Below are 18,337 nucleotides of genomic sequence, written 5' to 3' on the forward strand. Positions count from 1 at the left end.
ATTGGAATGTGGATTTGGGGTGGGAATGGGATTGATTGGCATTACTGAAGAGCACTCCAAAAATCACAACAGAATGTTAATGAATTTATAAAATGGATGAATAATTGGAGAATTATGTTCAACACAGATAATATATACAAGGTAATATTTTTTCGGTACATGCATAACTCACCTATTACCTGGAAGGTATCAGTCCAAAGGATCTTGCAGTATAAATACACTAATCTTTAACAGTTGCACGGCAGATTAGATAAGCTATATATAAAAAGGATAAACAAAGAACTTGGGTTTATTTGCTGAGGTAAAGAACTTTAAAGCAGAGAAATTACACTAAACCTGTATGGAAACCTGGTTAGACCATACTTGACATATTGCAGTTATGATCATATTATCCAATGGACATAAGGGTGCCGAAGGAGTGTGGAGAATATCCCCAATGATGATAGCAGAAATATGATGTTTGGATATGCAGAAAAATATGGACAGTGCGTCTTCTTTCCCTTTGTTAAAGATACCTTTAAAATAATGGACGGCTTTGTTGGAGTGGATGCAGAGAAAATGTTTCTACTTTTGGGAAGATAACATTTCTCTGCATCTACACCAACCAAATATAGCCAGAGGCCATCAAAGTAAGAAATACAGTGGGGAATTCAGAAGGCCCTTTACTTAATGAGTGGTAAGAAAGTGGGATTTGACATGGTTAAATCTTCCTCCTAATTTATCTCAATTCATCCTGTAAAGCAGGACACGTATATATGGTTTATATTGGGGTGGCAAGGTGGCACAGAGGTAGATTTACTGCCTTGCAGCGCCAGAGATCCAGGTTCGATCCTGACTACGGGTGCTGTCTGTATGGAGTTTTGTACATTCTCCCCGTGACCTGCTTGTGTTTTCTCCGAGATCTTCGGCTTCCTCCCACATTCCAAAGACGTACAGGTTTGTAGGTAAATTGACTTGGTAAATGTAAAAAGTGTCCCTAGTGTGTGTAGTGGGTATCACCGGTCGGCCCGGACCCGGTGGGCCAAAAAAGGCGTGTTAACTAAACTAAACTAAATTTCAATCCATAATACAGAAACACTGTAAAGTCATAATTACCCTTCATACAATATTCTGTAGTGGATTTTCAATCATTTCAGTAAGAGAAGCCCGTAAAAACATCTATCTTTTTGACTTCATGTATGCAACAGATCTATTTATATACACGGTGGAACTAAGATGGCTTGAGGAATGTACTGCCTGCAGCTCAAACATGCCGATACTAGTTCATGACTAGATATTGCTTAAATCTCTGTCCTCTGCGGTGTAATTTCACTGGGAGGAGTGTCTCTTTTTGAAACTTCTAACTAGCTTACTTTGTCTGTTGAGAGGTTTTCAACTCTTGAGCAATCTCAGTTAAGAAATTATGTTATTTATCTTGCAGAAAGCCTTCAACCATTTTTAGCGGCTGTCCCCTTGCAATCCAGAATGGAAGCAATAGATCATCTCTGGAATTCTCTGCCACAGAAGGTGGTTGAGGCCAGTTCATAGGCTATATTTAAGAGGGAGTTTAATGTGGCCCTTGTGGCTAAAGGGATCAGGGGGTATGGAGAGAAGGCAAGTACAGGATACTGAGTTGGATGATCAGCCATGATCATATTGAATGGTGGTGCAGGCTCGAAGGGCTGAATGGCCTACTCCTGCACCTATTTTCTATGTTTCTATGTTTCTATCAAAAAATGATTGCTAGTAAAAAATTGAATGTGATAACAATGAGAAGAAGGTTACCACAGACTGCTCATAGTGTGCGGTTGAAAAGTAGGATCCAGGGGGCAGTTATTGGGGAGATGGAAACAATAAAATGGCATTAGTGTACATACATAGAACAGCTCAGACAGGAACATACCCTTCGACCCACAATGTCCGTGCCAACATAATGGCAGGTTAAAGTAATCTTATCTGGCTGTACATGTTCCTTACCCCTTCATTCCCTGTATATTGATGCGCCTACCTGAAAGACTTTTAAATGTCACTATCTTATCTGCCTCTACTACTACCCCTGGCTATGTATTTCAGGCACCCACTTTCCTTACTCTCTCTGTGTATAGAATTTACCCTGCACTTTCTAATATTTCTAAGACTTCTCTAATATTTATTGTCTCTTCTTGGTTCGACAATTTGAGCGCCCTGGAGAGGAAAAGACTACAAAAAGTAGTAAACACTGCCCAGTCCATCATCGGCTCTGACCTTCCTTCCATCGAGGGGATTTATCGCAGTCGCTGCCTCAATAAGGCTGGCAGTATCATCAAAGACCCACACCATCCTGGCCACACACTCATCTCCCTGCTACCTTCAGGTAGAAGGTACAGGAGCCTGAAGACTGCAACAACCAGGTTCAGGAATAGCTACTTCCCCACAGCCATCAGCTATTAAACCTGGCTCGGACAAAACTCTGATTATTAATAACCACTTTCTGCTATTTGCACTTTATCAGTTTATTTATTCATGTGTGTATATATTTATATCATGGTATATGGACACATTTATCTGTTTTGTAGTAAATGCCTACTATTTTCTGTGTGCTTAAGCAAAGCAAGAATTTCATTGTCCTATACAGGGACACATGACAATAAACTCACTTGAACTTGAACTCTTCTCTTTCTTCCTCGTAAAATGTTACGTTTTGCACTTCCCAGTAATAAAATTTAATTTGCCACATTGACCCTAGATACCTGTATTAATCAAGAATCCCTCAAACTCCACCTTGAATATATCCAATGACTTGGCCACCATCATCCTTGGTAATGAATTCCACAGATTCACCACCCTCTGGTGAAAGAAATTCCTCCTCATCTCCTTTCCAAGGGTATGTCCTTTTATTCTGAGTGTGCCGTCTGGTCCTAGATTCTCCCACTAGTGGAAACATTCTCACCACATTCACTCTATCCAAGCCTTTCACTATTTGGTAAGCTTCCTTTAGGTCTCCACTCATCCTTCTAATCCAGTGAGTACCAGCCCAGCGCCATCAAACGCTCATCATATGTTAACCCACTCATCCCCAAGATTATTCTCATAAACCTCCTCTGGACCCTCTCTAACACCAGCACATCTTTCCTCAGATATGGAGCCCAAAACTGCTCACAATACTTCAAATGCAGTCTGACCAATGCCTTATTACTGCCTCAGCACTACCTCCCTGTTTTTATTTTCTAGCCCTCTCAAAATAAATGCTGACATTGCATTTGCCTTCCTTACAACGATTCCTGGCAAATGAACCTTTTGGGAATCCTGCACCAGCACACGCAAAACGTCACCAAACATTCATTCTATCCAGAGATGCTGCCTGTCCCACTGAGTTACTCCAGCATTTTGTGTCTATCACCAGAACTCCCAAGAACCTTTGCGTCTCCAATTTCTGAATCCTCTCCCTATTTAGAAAATAATCTACACCTTTATTCTGACTATCGAAATGCATGATCGCACACTACCAACTACTGAAGTCAGGCTAATCAGCCTATAGTTTCCCTTCTTTTGCTTCGCCCTCTTCTTGAACAGCAGAGTAACATTTGCAACTTTCCAACCCTCTGGGACCACTCCTGACACTCGTGATTCATGAAAGATCTCCACAATCTCTAAAGTTACCTCTTTCAGAACCCTGGGGTATGGTCCATCTGGTTCAGGTGACTTATCCACCTTCAGGCCTTTCAGCTTCCCAGACACCTCTCCTCAGTAATAGCAACTCCACTATCTTCTGCCCCCCGACTCTCTTCATACTTTTTGCTGGTGCCATTTCTTTATTCCCCATTATTACTTCTCCAGCATAATTTTCCAGTAGTCCAATGTCCGTCTGTGGCAATGAATATCCTCTTTTCCCTCGAGAATATTGAGAAACTGCTCAAAGACATCCTTGACACTAGCATCCGGAAGGCAACATACAATCTTGGAGTCTCATTCATAACCATAGAATATAATATGCCAAACCATCAAAGCGTAGTTAGGAGCTGAACTGGTGCAAAATTGGCATTAGAGGAGCTTCCTCTGTCTGCTCAACATATACGTTCATATCATAGTAATGGGGAAATACAAGCAACTTTTAATTTGAACAATGAATATACAGAAATCCTTTAATCTTGACATGAAACTGCTTGTAAACCAGAGATAGAAAAACCAAATTATCAAGCTGTTTAAAATTATTTTGATTTTTACGTTGTTCTCGTCGTTATTTGCAAGATGACTGTGACAAGATAAGGCGAATAAAGTGGTTTGCCATAAGTGCAAGATATTACTCTGTCGCACCTCACCCGATTGGATTTTGCCTCAGATCAGTTGTTTGGACTGTATTCAGAAAAATTCGCCAGAGGGGAACGACTTGACTCATCAAGACTTTAAGCCTAAACATGTTATATTTGCATCAGTTTCATTGCACAAGGGAGGGTGTGTATACCCATATACCTAGTCAGTGTGACGGAGTAGAGCCAGGGAACTTAATTATTATTCAGAACTGCTGAAATGTTTACAATCTCAAATAGGTGTGTCTAATAAGCTTTATGTTGTCAGTGCAAGAATGCAGAAGACATAAACTGCGAGTGAGGGAGAAGTGCAAGGACTTAATGGCCTGTCCCACTTTCACGGCCTGATTCATGACCTCTGCCGAGTTTGCCCTTGACTCGTACTCGCAGCATGGTCGTCACGAGGTCGTAGGAAGGTTGTGATGCTAGTCGTAGGTACTCGTGGCATCAAGTAGGTCGGGGCGTTTTTCTAGCATGATGAAAAATGTCCACGAGTAAAAAAGGTCGTGAATTAGGTCGTGAAAGCGGGACAGGCCCTTTAGTATAAATCATAATGCGTCAATGAGAGGGCATAGCGATAGGAAAGTGGACCCAGTGCAGTACGAAAGGTGGGAATATTAGGGTCATAAGGTCATGTGATAGGAGTAGAATTAGGCCATTCGGCCCATCAAGTCCACTCCACTATTCAATCACGGCTGATCTATCTCTCCCTCTGAACCCCATTCTCCTGCCTTCTCTCCATAACCTCTGACACCTGTACTAATCAAGAATCTATCTATCTCGGCCTTAAAAATTTCCACTGACTTGGCCTCCACAGCTTTCTATGGCAAAGAATTCCACAGATTCACCACCCTCTGACTAAAGAAATTTCTCCTCATCTCCTTCCTAAAAGACGTCCTTTAATTCTAAGAGAAGTGGACAGCTTGTCTGAAGAAGGATCCCCACCCGAAATGTCACCTATCCATGTTCTCCAGAAATCCTGCTTGAACCACTGAGTTACTCCAGCACTTTGTCTCTTTTTGTGTGAACCCACATCTGCAGTTCCTTGTTTCTACTCTGAAACACTTGAAGGGTCTATTGTTCAAAGAAGCCATATGAATGTAAACATAATTTCTTGGTGTAATGACAATGAATGAAATGATGATACTATGAATGTAAAGAATAATTATTGATGGCATCACATTTCTTGTATATATTATGACAAATAAAGTAAATAGAAATATAATCAATGAAGACAAAAGACAAAAGGACATAATGAAAGTCAGTTTGTAGATGTTGACTATGTCCTTCCCTTATACACATAGAAGAATTACCCATCGTTAATAAGCGAGTTCGGTATTCCGACTGCATATGCCCAGGTCATAGGTCACAAGCGAAAAATAATCTTGGCAACGGTGGTGCTGCATTGTGTGCAGGCTTGCGTTTCGTCCGTGGTTGGGGTCGGGCCTGGCTCTCCGTCGTTGAGTTGCGGCTGGGCCGTCCCCGTCCCCTCCCCCTCCCCGGTGTCTTGTCCTTGTCCGGGGTGGCCCTAGGCTGGTGGGGCGGCCCTGGACTTGCAGCTGGCGCTGCAGCCACTGGCTCCAGCTCGGCTCTGCCTGGCCCGCCGGGTTGGCCGGCAGCCCTCCATCTCCACCCCCCTCCCCTCAGTCCGACACCGAGATCCTACTGAAGACATGCGACTCGGAGCCGCTGCTGCTGCAGTCATCGTGGTCGGAGAGAGAATCTGCCGGTGGGGTCCAGCTGGCCATGGGCAGGCCGGGCGCCCGCTGGAGTTGCTGGTGTTGTTGGTGCTGGTGGCGGCAGAAGCAACCATCTCCCCCTCACTTGCTCAGCCCCAAGCATTGAGTCCGTGCCAGCTCCAACTCCAGGTCAGGGCTGATGGTCGCCCGCAGCGCGGCCCAGTCAAGCGCTGGGCCGGAGGAGGCCGAGCCCAGGCTGGCGCTCTGGCACAGGCAAGGTCAGGCCCCTCGCTCCTCCTCGGGGTTGTGGTTGAAGTGCCAGCGGGTACCGTAGGGGCAGAAGCTGGTGGTGTGCAAGGTACAGCTTGTACTTGGGCTGGCAGCTGAGGGAGCACAGCTCAGCCAGGCCGTGGGCGAACTGGCACGTCACCTTAGCGGCCCATCGGGGTACGGGTTCCTCTGGATTTGGAGCGGGGTTGGGCTGGAGTCGACGCTGGCTGTGAGCCTGTGGGTTCTCTGCGCTTGCTGTGGGCCTGGGATTGTTGGTGTTGTTGGTCTAGGCTGTCGGTTGCCCAGGCAGGAGAGGTGGAGGTGAGCTGGGGTTGGCGCCTCTCCATGCTGGCTGTCGGCCTGGGGGCCGGTGACCTGTCGGTCCGGACGTCTCCGGCCACCACCCCCCCCGGGCGGGGATGGGTTACTCGAATGGGGGGTGGGGGGGACCGGGAACGGTCCAGTGGCGGTTCGGCAGTGCTTGCGGCGCCGGGGACACGGGTTCGATCCTGGCTGCGGATGAGGCGAGGTTCTGTATGTGTGCAGCTGCCGAGAGTCGGTCCAGTCTCCACCTCTCCACTCGCATCTGCCCCCTCTATCTGCCCCGACAAATACAAACTTTTAAAAAAAGACCAAAAAAATCGGACCCAAACTATACTCACTGAATCTACAGTGCTTCATTCGATTTTTATTCAGTGTTTGTGTTTGACCTTTGACAAATCCCATGAATCCTTGCGTTTTTCGGAATACCGAACTCGCTTATTAACCGCAGAGAATACAAAGGGAGAAGCATACTATCAACTGAACATCAGAATACAAAACAAGGAACCTCTGCAGCAAGAGTTAGTAAACTGCAAATGCACATGAGCAGAGGGCAGATGGGGCAAGGGAGTTTGATTATGTGAGGGAGAGAGTGTGGGGACGGGATGGAGGGTGCGTGGGGACAGGAGGGAGGGAGGGAGGGGTGCAAGAAGAAGGGCTGAGGGGGGCTTTGAGAAGGATTCGAAGGGGTGTCGAGACGTTGAGGGCAGGACATTAACAGGAGGGACCTTGAGGGGATAGTTGAAATGGGGTTATTGTGAGGGGGTTGAGATCAGGGTGATGTGGGTGAGTATTGTGGGGGGATACTGAGGGAGGGGGGGCCATTGGAAGGGAGTACTGGGGGAGGGGGGGCATTGATGGGGTGGGGCCAATGGAGGGGGTGGTTGGGAACAGACATTGAGAGGTGGGTGTTGGGAGTGGAGTTGGGGGAATGTGGAGCAAAGGTGTTGAGAAGGAGGAAGGGGGGGGGGGGATTGAAGGGGGGGTTAAGGCTATTTTGCTGATGAGGGGTGGAGGAGGGGGTTAAGAGTGTTTTGCTGACTCGTGGTGGGAACGAGGGTGTTGCGAAGTTTAGGTGGGGGTAAGGGTGTGTGTGTGGAGGGGGGAAGGGGGTGTGGAGGGAGGAAGGGGGGTGTGGAGGGGGGTGTGAAGGGGAGCGTTGAGAGGGAGTTAAGAGTGTTTTGCTGACTGGCGGTGGGAATAGGGGTGTTTGAACTTGAGGTGGTAGGAGGGAGGAGGTAGGGGAAGGGGGTTTGGAGCGGGGGGGGGGGGTAAGGGTGTGTGGGTGTGGAGGGGGAGGAGGTGGTAGAGGGGGAGTGAGGGGAAGGTTGAGTGTTTTGCCGACTGGCGGTGGGAATAGGGATATTGAGGTGGTAGGAGGGAGGAGATAGGGGAAGGGTGTGTGTGTGGAGGGGTGAGGAGGAGGTAGAGTGGGGGAGGGGGGAGGTTAAGAGCAAATATACTAGAGGAGCTCCTCAAGTAACTTTAGTTAAGAGTGTTTTGGTTAAGAGCGGTGGGAACTGTTGTGCAGAGCCACGTTTGCCGCGGCGCGTTGTGCAGGCAGCGCTTCCGTTGCTGGAGCCGCCGTCTGTGGCTGTAGTTGTTGTTGTTGTTGTCCGTGTCTCCTCTGTCCGTCCGTCTTCATGTCGGCCCAGAGGCCCGGCCGTCGAGGCCGCAGCGGGAGCGGGAGCCGCGGGCGGGTGCGGCTGGTTTACCGCTCGTTACAGAGCGCCCAGGATTACCTGGAGAGCGGGGATCACGGCACGGCCTTCGCCCACTACCTGCTGCTGCTCAACCTGGCGCCGGAGCTGAAGGAGATCATCAGGGTGAGTTGTGGAGGGGGGGAAGGCGAGGATAAACACAACGTGATGGAGACAGTAACCCAGCGGATCAGGCAGCAGCATCTGCGGGGCCGGGGGGGTGCGGGGGTTCTTGTTGTCGCCACGAAGCCGCTTCGGACATTAGTTTGTTCAAGAAGGAACTGTGCAGATGCTGGAAAATCGAAGGTACACAAAAATGCTGGAGAAACTCAGATGGGTGCACAAACAAACAAACAAACCTCGGACATTAGTTTGTTTGTGGGGGGAGAGTGGACACAAAATGTTGGAGTCAATGCAAGGCCGCAGCATCCTCACCTGGGCGCTGAAAATTAAACAGCACCTGAAACTTGGCAGAGTAAGAGAACCTAGGGTGGGCAAAAATGCTGGAGAAACTCAGCGGGCGAGGCAGCATCTATGGAGCGAAGGAAATAGGCAACGTTTCGGGCTGAGACCCTTCTTCAGACTGATGTGAGCAAAGATACTAGCAAAGATCTTATAGCGGAGCTCTGCTATAAGATCTTTGGATACTAGAGGAGCTCCTCTAGTATCTTTGGATGGGAGGGTGGGAGGAGAAAGGAAGAGGTGGAGCCAGTGGGCTGAGGGAGAGCTGGGAAGGGGAGGAGAAAGCAAGGACTACCTGAAATTGGAGAAGTCAATGTTCATATCGCTTGGGGTGCAAACTGCCCAAGCGGAATATGAGGTGCAGCTCCTCCTATTTACGGTGGTCCTCACTCTGGCCATGGAGGAGGCCCAGGACAGAAAGGTCGGATACGGAATGGGAGGGGGAGTTGAAGTGCTCAGCCACCGGGAGATCAGGTTGGTTATTGCGAACCGAGCGGAGGTGTTCGGCGAAGCGATCGCCAAGTCTGCGCTTGGTTTCACCGATGTAGACCAGCTGACATTTAGAGCAGTGGATGCAATAGATGAGGTTGGAGGAGGTGCAGGTGAACCTCTGCCGCAGCTGGAAAGACTGCTTGGGTCCTTGAATGGAGTCAAGGGGGGAGGTAAATTGACAAGTGTAGCATTTCTTACGGTTGCAAGGGAAAGTGCCCGGAGAAGGGGTGGTTCGGGTGGGAAGGGACGAATTGATGAGGGAGTTGCAGAGGTAGCGGAGGAAAGCAGACAGGGGAGGAGATGGGAAGATGTATCAAGTGGTGGGGTCATGTTGGAGGTGGCGAAAATGACGGAGGGTTATTTGTTGTACGTGACGGCTGGTAGGGTGGAAGGTGAGGACAAGGGGGACTCTGCCCTTGTTACGAGTGGGGGGATGGGTAGTGAGAGTAGAGTCACGGGGTATAGAAGAGACTCTGGTGAGAGCCTCATCTATAGTAGGGGAGGGGAACCCCCATTCCCTGAAGAATGAGGACATTTCCGAGGCCCTGGTGTGGAAAACCTCATCCTGGGTGCAGATGCAGCGTAGACGGAGGAATTGGGAGTAGGGGATAGAGTCCTTACAGGGTGGGAAGAAGTGTAGTCCAGATAGCCATGGGAGTCAGTGGGTTTATAGTGGATGTCGGAAATGGTCCAGGTGTATTTGAGTGCCGGATGGAAGTTGGTGGTGAAATGGATGAAGTCAGTTAGTTGTGTGTGGGTGCAGGAGGTAGCACCAATGCAGTCATCGATGTAGCAGATGTAGAGCTTGGGGATAGGGCCACTGTACGTCTCGAACAAGGATTGTTCGACGTATCCTACAATGAGGCAGGCATAGCTGGGGCCCATGCATGTGCCCATAGCTACGCCTTATATTTGGAGGAAATGGGAGGAGTCAAACGAAAAGTTATTAAGGGTAAGGACCAGCTCCGCTAGGCGGAGGAGAGTATCAGTAGACGGGGATTGGTTGCTACCATCCCCGAACTCTACCTCCTTTTAGGGAAGCTTCAAGAGAACATCACTAGGGTCAGAATGAAATTCAAGCCATCCTAATCAAGAAGCATTTCTATAATCAAAGGCAAACTGACAGATCAAAGGTTCTTCATTGATCAAGAACCTATCCCAACCGTGTCAGAGAAGCCAATCAAAAGTCTGGGAAGATGGTATAACTCTAAACTGAAGGACTGATCAGGCTAACGAGTTTCGGCAAGAAGTCATCAAAGGTCTGGCGAACATCGACCGATCCATGCTGCCTGGAAAGCTGAAAATCTGGTGCCTGCAGTTTGGGTTATTACCTCGCTTATGTGGCCACTAACCATGTATGACAAGAGTCGAGAAGATGGAAAGAGCAATCAGCTCTTTCGTGAAAAAGTGGTTAGGTGTTCCTCAGTGCCTGAGCAGCGTAGGCCTATACGGTCACGGGGTACTCCAGATGCCTCTCTCTAGCCTCACAGAGGAGTTCAAGTGCACTAAAGTCAGACTAGAGATGACCCTGGCAGAATCAAGGGACACTGTCATCCGAGCTGCTGCTCCAACCCTGGCAACAGGAAAGAAGTGGACGGCTAAGAATGCGACACAGCAGGCAAAATCTGCTCTCCACCAAGGCGACATTATAGGGCAAATCCAACACAAGTGGCTTGGGGCTTGGCGGAAAGCGACCTTGCTGGAACAAGGCATCATCACTGGAGCGCCCGAAGTTGGTCGCGGCCGATGTCCGCCGACAGGAGGAGTCGAGTAGGTGTGCCAAGGCTGTGTCGCAAGCTAAACAGGGCCAGTGGATGAGATGGGAGAGTGTGGAAAAGAGGAAGATCAGCTGGAAGGACATGTGGGAGATGGAGGCGAGCAGGATAAGTTTCCTAATTCGGGCAACCTACGATGACCTTCCTAGCCCAAAAAATCTCAACCAATGGCTTGGCGAAGATCCATCATGCCCCCTATGTTCAACACCAGCCACATTTAGGCACATTCTCACTGGGTGTAAAGTAAGCCTCTCCCAAGGACGGTACACCTGGAGACATAATCAAGTGCTCAAATGCCTGGCAGCGACTCTGGAAAGCAGGAGAACAACCAACAATGCCCTGCCTCCCAGAACAACCAACCCAGTTAAGACAATTGCCTTTGTTCGGGAGGGGGAATATAGGCAATGGAAAATTCCACCAAGGACAAGGTTTGGACAGCTGGAGGCAGCCCTGGATTGGCAGATGCTGGTGGATGTGGACCAATGGCTTACAGTTCCATCAGAGATAGCCATCACCAACTTGAGGCCTGATCTTGTGCTCTGGTCGAACTCTCAGCGCATGGTGTATTTTGTGGAGCTCACAGTCCCTTGGGAGGATGCTGTGCAGGAAGTCTTTGAAAGAAAGAAACTGCGATGTACAGAGCTTGCAGCAGAGGCAGAACAGCGGGGCTGAAGAGCTAAGATCTGCCCGGTAGAAGTTGGATGTCAAAGATTCGTGGCAACATCAACCGTAAGACTGATGAAGAACCTGAGGATCAGCGGACAAGCCCTACGCCAGGCCATCAAAGAAACATCACGGGTGGCAGAGCGGAGTTGCCAGTGGCTCTGGCTGAAGAGGAAAGAGCCCATTTGGTCTCCCAAATAACTGACTAGACAGATGCAGAGAGGGATGGTTCTACGACGCCAGAATGCACCGCTGAGCCTACTGGAGATGTTGTGGGTCCAATCAGCGAAACGTCGATGAAAGTAGGTGCACACTTGATAACCCCAATGATGTGTCTACCTAGCCTTTCTCAACATCGGAAGAGCATAGGTGAGTGCATAAGGCTCCCATCACCACCGGGAGCAAGTTGATATTTGGCACTTTGGATTTTTTAACATCTTGTCCTGTGTATTTGGAAACATCAGCTAAAGCTAATGGGGTCTAGATGTTCACAATCCAATAAATGGTCAGAATAGATGATTTGATTCTCTTCAACTTCTGATCTTAAGTTGGAAGAATGTTCATTGATATGGCAGTTTGTAGGTATGGTGGTTTGATAGGGCAGCCTGGATGTCAGGAACTTCTGCTCGTCTGCCTTAATGGAAGCTACTGTTGAATCTGATTCCATCCGCCCTTTTTAACATTGTATTCAAGATGATTATACCTTTATGACTAGAGTTTGTGAATACTAAACCTACCATTTGTTTTTTTTTTTAAACATTTACATTTTTCAACTTGTTGCTGGTATCTTTAGAAATGCTTGAATGTACTTCTCCATGTTTTTGAGCTTCAGTTCCCCCTTTATAGTTGGGTCATTGATTAGTATTGTGTCTCGTTCTTCTTATCAAAATATTAATGTCACACTTGTCTTAAAATATAAACTTTGTCTAATATGGGTCACCAGTCTACCTATGTCCAGCAGTCCTATATTAAAATGGGAAACACTCACTGATCATAAGTATGGAAAATATACTCTCTATTGCCTTTACCATTTACTATTTTATTTAGTCATTCTCATTTTGTTTGCCAATATTTTAATTAACTAACAAACTTTTGGAGATGCATAAACATTTTAAAAACTGTACCATCTAATCTATTGTTTCACCCTCAAAGAATACAAACCAAGTTATTCACACATAATTTATCTTTAACAAACCCATGCTGACTATCCCATATCTTTTCCAAGTTTAGTTTTTGTTTTCTGGAATTAATGTCCATGTTAGGATAATATGTTAGTTTATTTCCCTCTTATTTGAATTGGAGATGTAATGCCCACAGGTAACTTGGTTCGTGATCAGAATGCATTCCTGGCAGCAAGTGTACAAATAAACTGATGTTGCAGCTTGGTTGTGAACATGGTTTGTACTCATGCTCTTCCTGTTTCTATGCCCTGCTGTGCTGGGGATCAGGATTCCTGCCCTCTGCTAGTGTTCCCGCATCAATACATCAGCGCCAGTTTAATATGGAGAGACTGCCTGTGCAGTTAGGTGTTGCACAAGCCTGGGCAACTGGTGTGGTTGTGCACTGCTGAGATGTAGAGCTCCATGCTGCTTCCTGGCCAGCACAATGACGCTGGGCTTTAGTTTGGGTAGGTGTTGACAAGATGTAATAGAAGTTGTTTCCTTTTCTTTGCACAACTTTCCACAGACCAAAGGTCTCTCCAACGAAACAAACTGAGTGGCAGTGATCACAATTGGGCTTGTTAAACCCCTGTCCCACGGTACGAGTTCATTCCAAGAGTTCTCCCGAGTTTGCCCTGATTCGAACTCGGAGATTTACGGTAATGGCCACTCGTCGGTACTCGGGGCTCTCGTGGACATTTTTCATCATGTTGAAAAATCTTCATGAGTCTTCCCGTGCTTACCTGCCATTAGCGAGTCTTCCCGAGTACCTGCCGTTAGCGCTAAGTCTTACCTGCCGTTAGCGCTAAGAGACGTCCCCGAGCTCCGACGTACCCGCTACGTTCTTTCTCCGTGCTTACCACGAGTTTGATTTTTTTTAAACTCGGGAGAGCTCTTGGAATGAACTCGCACCGTGGGACAGGGTTATTACCTACCATTAGAGAAATCTCAAAGCTGGGGGGATCATTAGAGCGACCCTAAGTTCCATCTGGCCTGTTAATGTATAGAGCAGCTGCTTCTAGGTCCCAACAATACACATGCACTATTGCCAGCCAGGTCGCTGCCTTGGGCTCAATGAGTCAGTTCTGAATAGTCAGACTGCCTTCTCTAACCAAAGTCTGTAATTGGGTTAAGACTAATAGGGCACCAGATCTGTCCATATGCTGTAGAGACATCCGTTCTCACATCAGCTTTATCAGCCTCTTTGGATTCCACAAAAGTAAGTCATCCTTGATCCTGAGGGAGTGCCTCAGAAGAGGAAAAGGAGTCCTTTGAGATATTAGCAAACTGGCCAAAGCATCTGTATCATTCTATTCATTCCATTGTTAAAGACAGGCAACGTTTCTACTTTGAATCAACCTTTAATTGCCTCCTTTTAAAAGCCTTAACTCAATCTTTAAGTGCCTTATCTATTTATATTCCATCAAATGTTATGCTTTCTCCATTTATCAAGCTGCATTTAAGTTTGGTTTTCCATTTATTTTACTTTGAGAACATCTGTTTTCATGCTCTTATTTCGCTCACTCATTTTCCCTGTTTAGATCTGCGTGCTCTTTATTTCTAACTCTTTATGGAATAGAAACTCCAATGCATGAAAGATTTGAACCACAGATTTGAACCAAAGATTTGAGCCTCAATTCAAAAGTAGGGAAGACTCATTGACATGTGCCCAAAGGTCTAACTGAAGTTTGCCATCGTAGGCCCCTGAACAAAATGTTTTTTGTCATTGTGCTGTAATTCTGTTTAGATCAACTGTAATGAACAAGCCTTCACTACCCTCTCTCAGCTGGTATTAACAACATCAGTCATTCAGTCTGCTGCTATTTTTTTTACGGTGAACTAATGTCGGTGTACTCGAGTTGCTACACCATTGTCCTTCCTAGTCACTTCAAACTTCAGTATATCGTGCTAGGTGTTTATGGATTTCCTTATTTTAAGGTTGTTTGTCAGGGAACATGTGGTTGTTTCAAAATCAATTTTTATGCCACATTTCAGATTTATTCAGAATGATGTAAGGAGGTAAAGTTGTTGGGGCTTTTAGTTAAACTTTTCTTTTATTTGGAAGAGTAAAAACAACTATCTCAAGGAATAAATGAGGTTCCCCCCCCCTGCTGTCATAGATGGATCCCGCTCCCGCATACCCTCTGTGTCCCATGGTTCTGCTCTCACTTCCGCGCCCCCCAGACGGAGCAAGAATAGAGCTTCCCTGTCCTTTACATTTCACCCAACCAGCCTCCGCATCCAACACATTCTCCGGCATTTCCGCCACCTTCAGTATTATCCCATCTTCCCATCTCCACCCCATTCTGCCTTCCGCAGAGACTGCTCCCTGTGCAACTCCTTGGTTTATTCTTTCCTTTGCCGTCAAACCACCCACTACTCGTGTAGTTTCACTTGTAACTGGCAGAAATGTATCACTTGTCCCTATACCTCCCCCCTCACATCCATCCAAGGATCCCAGCAATCCTTCCAGATGAGACACAGATTCATGTGACCATCACTCACCTCATTTATTGCATTTGGTGTTCCCGATGTGGCCTTGTTAACTTTGGTGAGACCAAGCGTAGACTTGTTGACCATTTCACCCCACACTGGTGCTTGGTCCACCAGGGCCTGCTGGATCTCCCAGTTGCTAACTATTTTAACTCTCCCTCCCATTCCCATACTGATCTTTCTGTTCTGGGTCTCCGCGATTGTCAGAGTTAAGTCACATGTAAACTGGAGGAAAACCACTCATATTCCGATGGGGTGGGTATGAGCACTGAATTATCCAATTTTGGGTAGCTAATCTACAAACAACAGAGCCCCCCGCCTCCACCTCCTCTCTGTGCCCCAACTGGACACGCACCCATTTCACTTCTTCACCCTCCTCTGCCACCTATATTCCTTCCTCTGGCTTCACAATTCCCACCTTTTCTATCCAGTCATATTTTTGGTCTTATCTCTGCCCTTTGTCCAACCATCTACTGATAAAAACTCATGTCACCTATATCCACTTATCACTCGCCAGGCTTTGTCCTGCCCTTCAAGGGTCCTGACACAAAATGGCACATCTCAATGTTCTCCAGAGATGTTGCCTGACCTGCTGAATTACTCTAGTACTTTGTGCCTTTTTTTGTTGTAAACTAGCATTTGCAGTTCCTGTGTCTACTTCCCACTACCCACTTTTTCTAAGACCCTAGGATGCAGTCCATTAGCACCCGGAGGCTTGATAGCCTGCAGCTCCAGAAATTCACTTAATACTACCTCTGTGGTGACTATAATTTTCCTGAGCGTCTCCATCCCTTCCAATTCCTAATTTAGAGCTATTTCTGGGGCATTACTTGGATTTTTCTGTTGTGAAGAGTGATGGAAAAATACCTGCTTAATTCATCTGCCATCTTTCATTATTAATTCCTATGTTTGTTTGCTTTTTATAAGACCAATGCTTACTTTATTAACCTTTTCAAATATTTATGTAAATTCTTATCAGTCTTTAAAAAAACAGCGTTGTGCAATTTAGTTTGCTGGTGAGTGTTTGTAAAGGTTTGGCTGTCGGCTTTCAAGGTGTGATTGTTTAAAATTATTTGCAATTTATTCTCTGACTCTAAAATACTGAGACAGCACCCTTCCTATTAAAGGGAAGGTACAGAGATCGAGTGAGTTCAGGGGAAGCGTGACAAAGCCAGGCACATGGATATTTGATACCTGAGAGAATGGGTTCCAGTAACACGAATGCTGGGGAATGTAGTGGTCCGGGTCTAAGAGAGGCATTGCTGATCATTGACAGGGAAGAGTGAAGCCATATTTGGTGGTGTTGGTTGGCAGGACTCCTGCTGTTGGCCCGAAAAGAATGTTGTAAAAAGGTTCCTCATAGAGTCAGTTTGTGCCATCCTTATTTCCTGCAGAGTGTTTGCATTCGCAGAAACACATGCAGAAATCGGGCTTCCAATTGCAACTCCAGGTGTCCAATTGTTTAAGAAGGAACTGCAGATGCTGGAAAATCGAAGGTACACAAAAAAGCTGGAGAAACTCAGCGGGTGCAGCAGCATCTATGGAGCGAAGGAAATAGGCAACGTTTCGGGCCGAAACGTTGCCTATTTCCTTCGCTCCATAGATGCTGCTGCACCCGCTGAGTTTCTCCAGCTTTTTTGTGTACCTTCCAGGGGTCCAATGTTGGTTAAGAGACCTTCTGACTATGTCCATAATTTTCTGTTTTTAAGCATTGGCAACCCTTGGTTTGACAATGAAGTAAAGTTGTTGACCAAAAGTCAAGAAGAATGTTTATATCACCTACCGCAATTTTAAGATGTGCTAGTACTCCTCAGAATGAGATTATTTATCTTTTTTTATCTTGATGCATTAGACTGAGTTACCTTTGTCTCTGAAATTACAGGAATCATTCCAAAATACTCTTTTTAAATGGGCAGAAGAACTTAATTCCTTAAGTCGAATTCAGGATATATTTGACTGTTATGAACAGGCGTTGGAGCTCTACCCCAATAATGACGTCATATGGAACAGTATGGGGGAACATTTATTTAGGTTTGTGCAACTATTCTTCAGTAAAATTTGATTGTAATATTACATTGTTGTAAGTTGCCGCCTTAATATCTCTTACTGTTCCTCGCCCCTTCAAGTCCTAGACAAGTATAATATTTAATTTGTGAACTTTGTTCCACTATGTGTTATTGCCATGTGCCTTAATCCAATCCTTACAATCTACTGTATCTTAGTACATGTGACAAAATAAATCAACACCAATAACTTAGCACGGAATCCTGGAAGCAGTCTCATCATTTTGAATGCAATGATTCACAATCATAGTTCGCTATCACCTTTTATAAGGGCAATTAGATATGGACATTAAACTCTGGCTTTGTTGGTGCTATCCACTTACTAGAAGTACATTAAAATTAAAGGGTGCATCATCAGACTTGATCTCAAGCTATTTACTCAAACTATTAATTCCAAACCTTTATGGTAAAATTCTGCCAAAAGTAAAGTGAACAGATTATCAGATTTTTAAAATAATTTTTAAATGTTGATGGCTCTCCTAATAAAAGTTGGGAAATGGATCGTCTTGACCCAAAGCAGCAAATACCCCTCTGTCCTGATAGATGTTCCTCCAGCAATTTGTTTTTGTTTAGGATTCCTGCATCTGCAGTCATGTCCCAGTAAAAACCCTTGGTCCTGGTGACCTTCTTAACCAAGTATTGCTGTATAGCCAATTTATTTAAAACCAATTATGAGCAAACAAGTTTTAGGTGAAAAATAACTCTTTGAACTTGTTACTAAGGCAACCCAAATTTCCACCAGCCTGGCTGTGTGGCAATAAATTATATCTAATCTAATCTAATCTAAGTGCAACAACCAGTGTGCATATTATCTGCATCTATAAATATATCACTTCCAGTAACCAACAATAAAACTGAAATGGCCATTCTACTGCTGATTATACCGATAGCTGATCAGTTTAATCAAGCTACAGCTTTGTTACTGTTGCATTAAAAAATTCTTGTATAATGTTCTTATGGGGGAGGGGGGGGGGGGAGGGGAAGTAATTTATAC

At 46.0% G+C, this 18,337-nt stretch overlaps 1 protein-coding gene across 1 annotated transcript in view; it reads left to right on the plus strand.

Annotated features, from left to right (window-relative positions):
• The first annotated feature begins 7,935 nt into the window (after positions 1–7,935).
• Positions 7,936–18,337, plus strand: part of prmt9 (protein arginine methyltransferase 9) — a 50,262-nt gene continuing 39,860 nt past the window's right edge. The window contains exons 1-2 of the mRNA XM_033017822.1: positions 7,936–8,361; positions 17,163–17,311. Of these exons, the coding sequence (XP_032873713.1) occupies positions 8,179–8,361; positions 17,163–17,311 (332 nt within the window). The 5' untranslated portion in view covers positions 7,936–8,178. The remainder of the gene's footprint in view (positions 8,362–17,162; positions 17,312–18,337) is intronic.

This window comes from Amblyraja radiata, chromosome 1 (genome assembly GCF_010909765.2).
Source record: "Amblyraja radiata isolate CabotCenter1 chromosome 1, sAmbRad1.1.pri, whole genome shotgun sequence".
Classification (NCBI taxonomy): Eukaryota; Metazoa; Chordata; class Chondrichthyes; order Rajiformes; family Rajidae; genus Amblyraja; species Amblyraja radiata.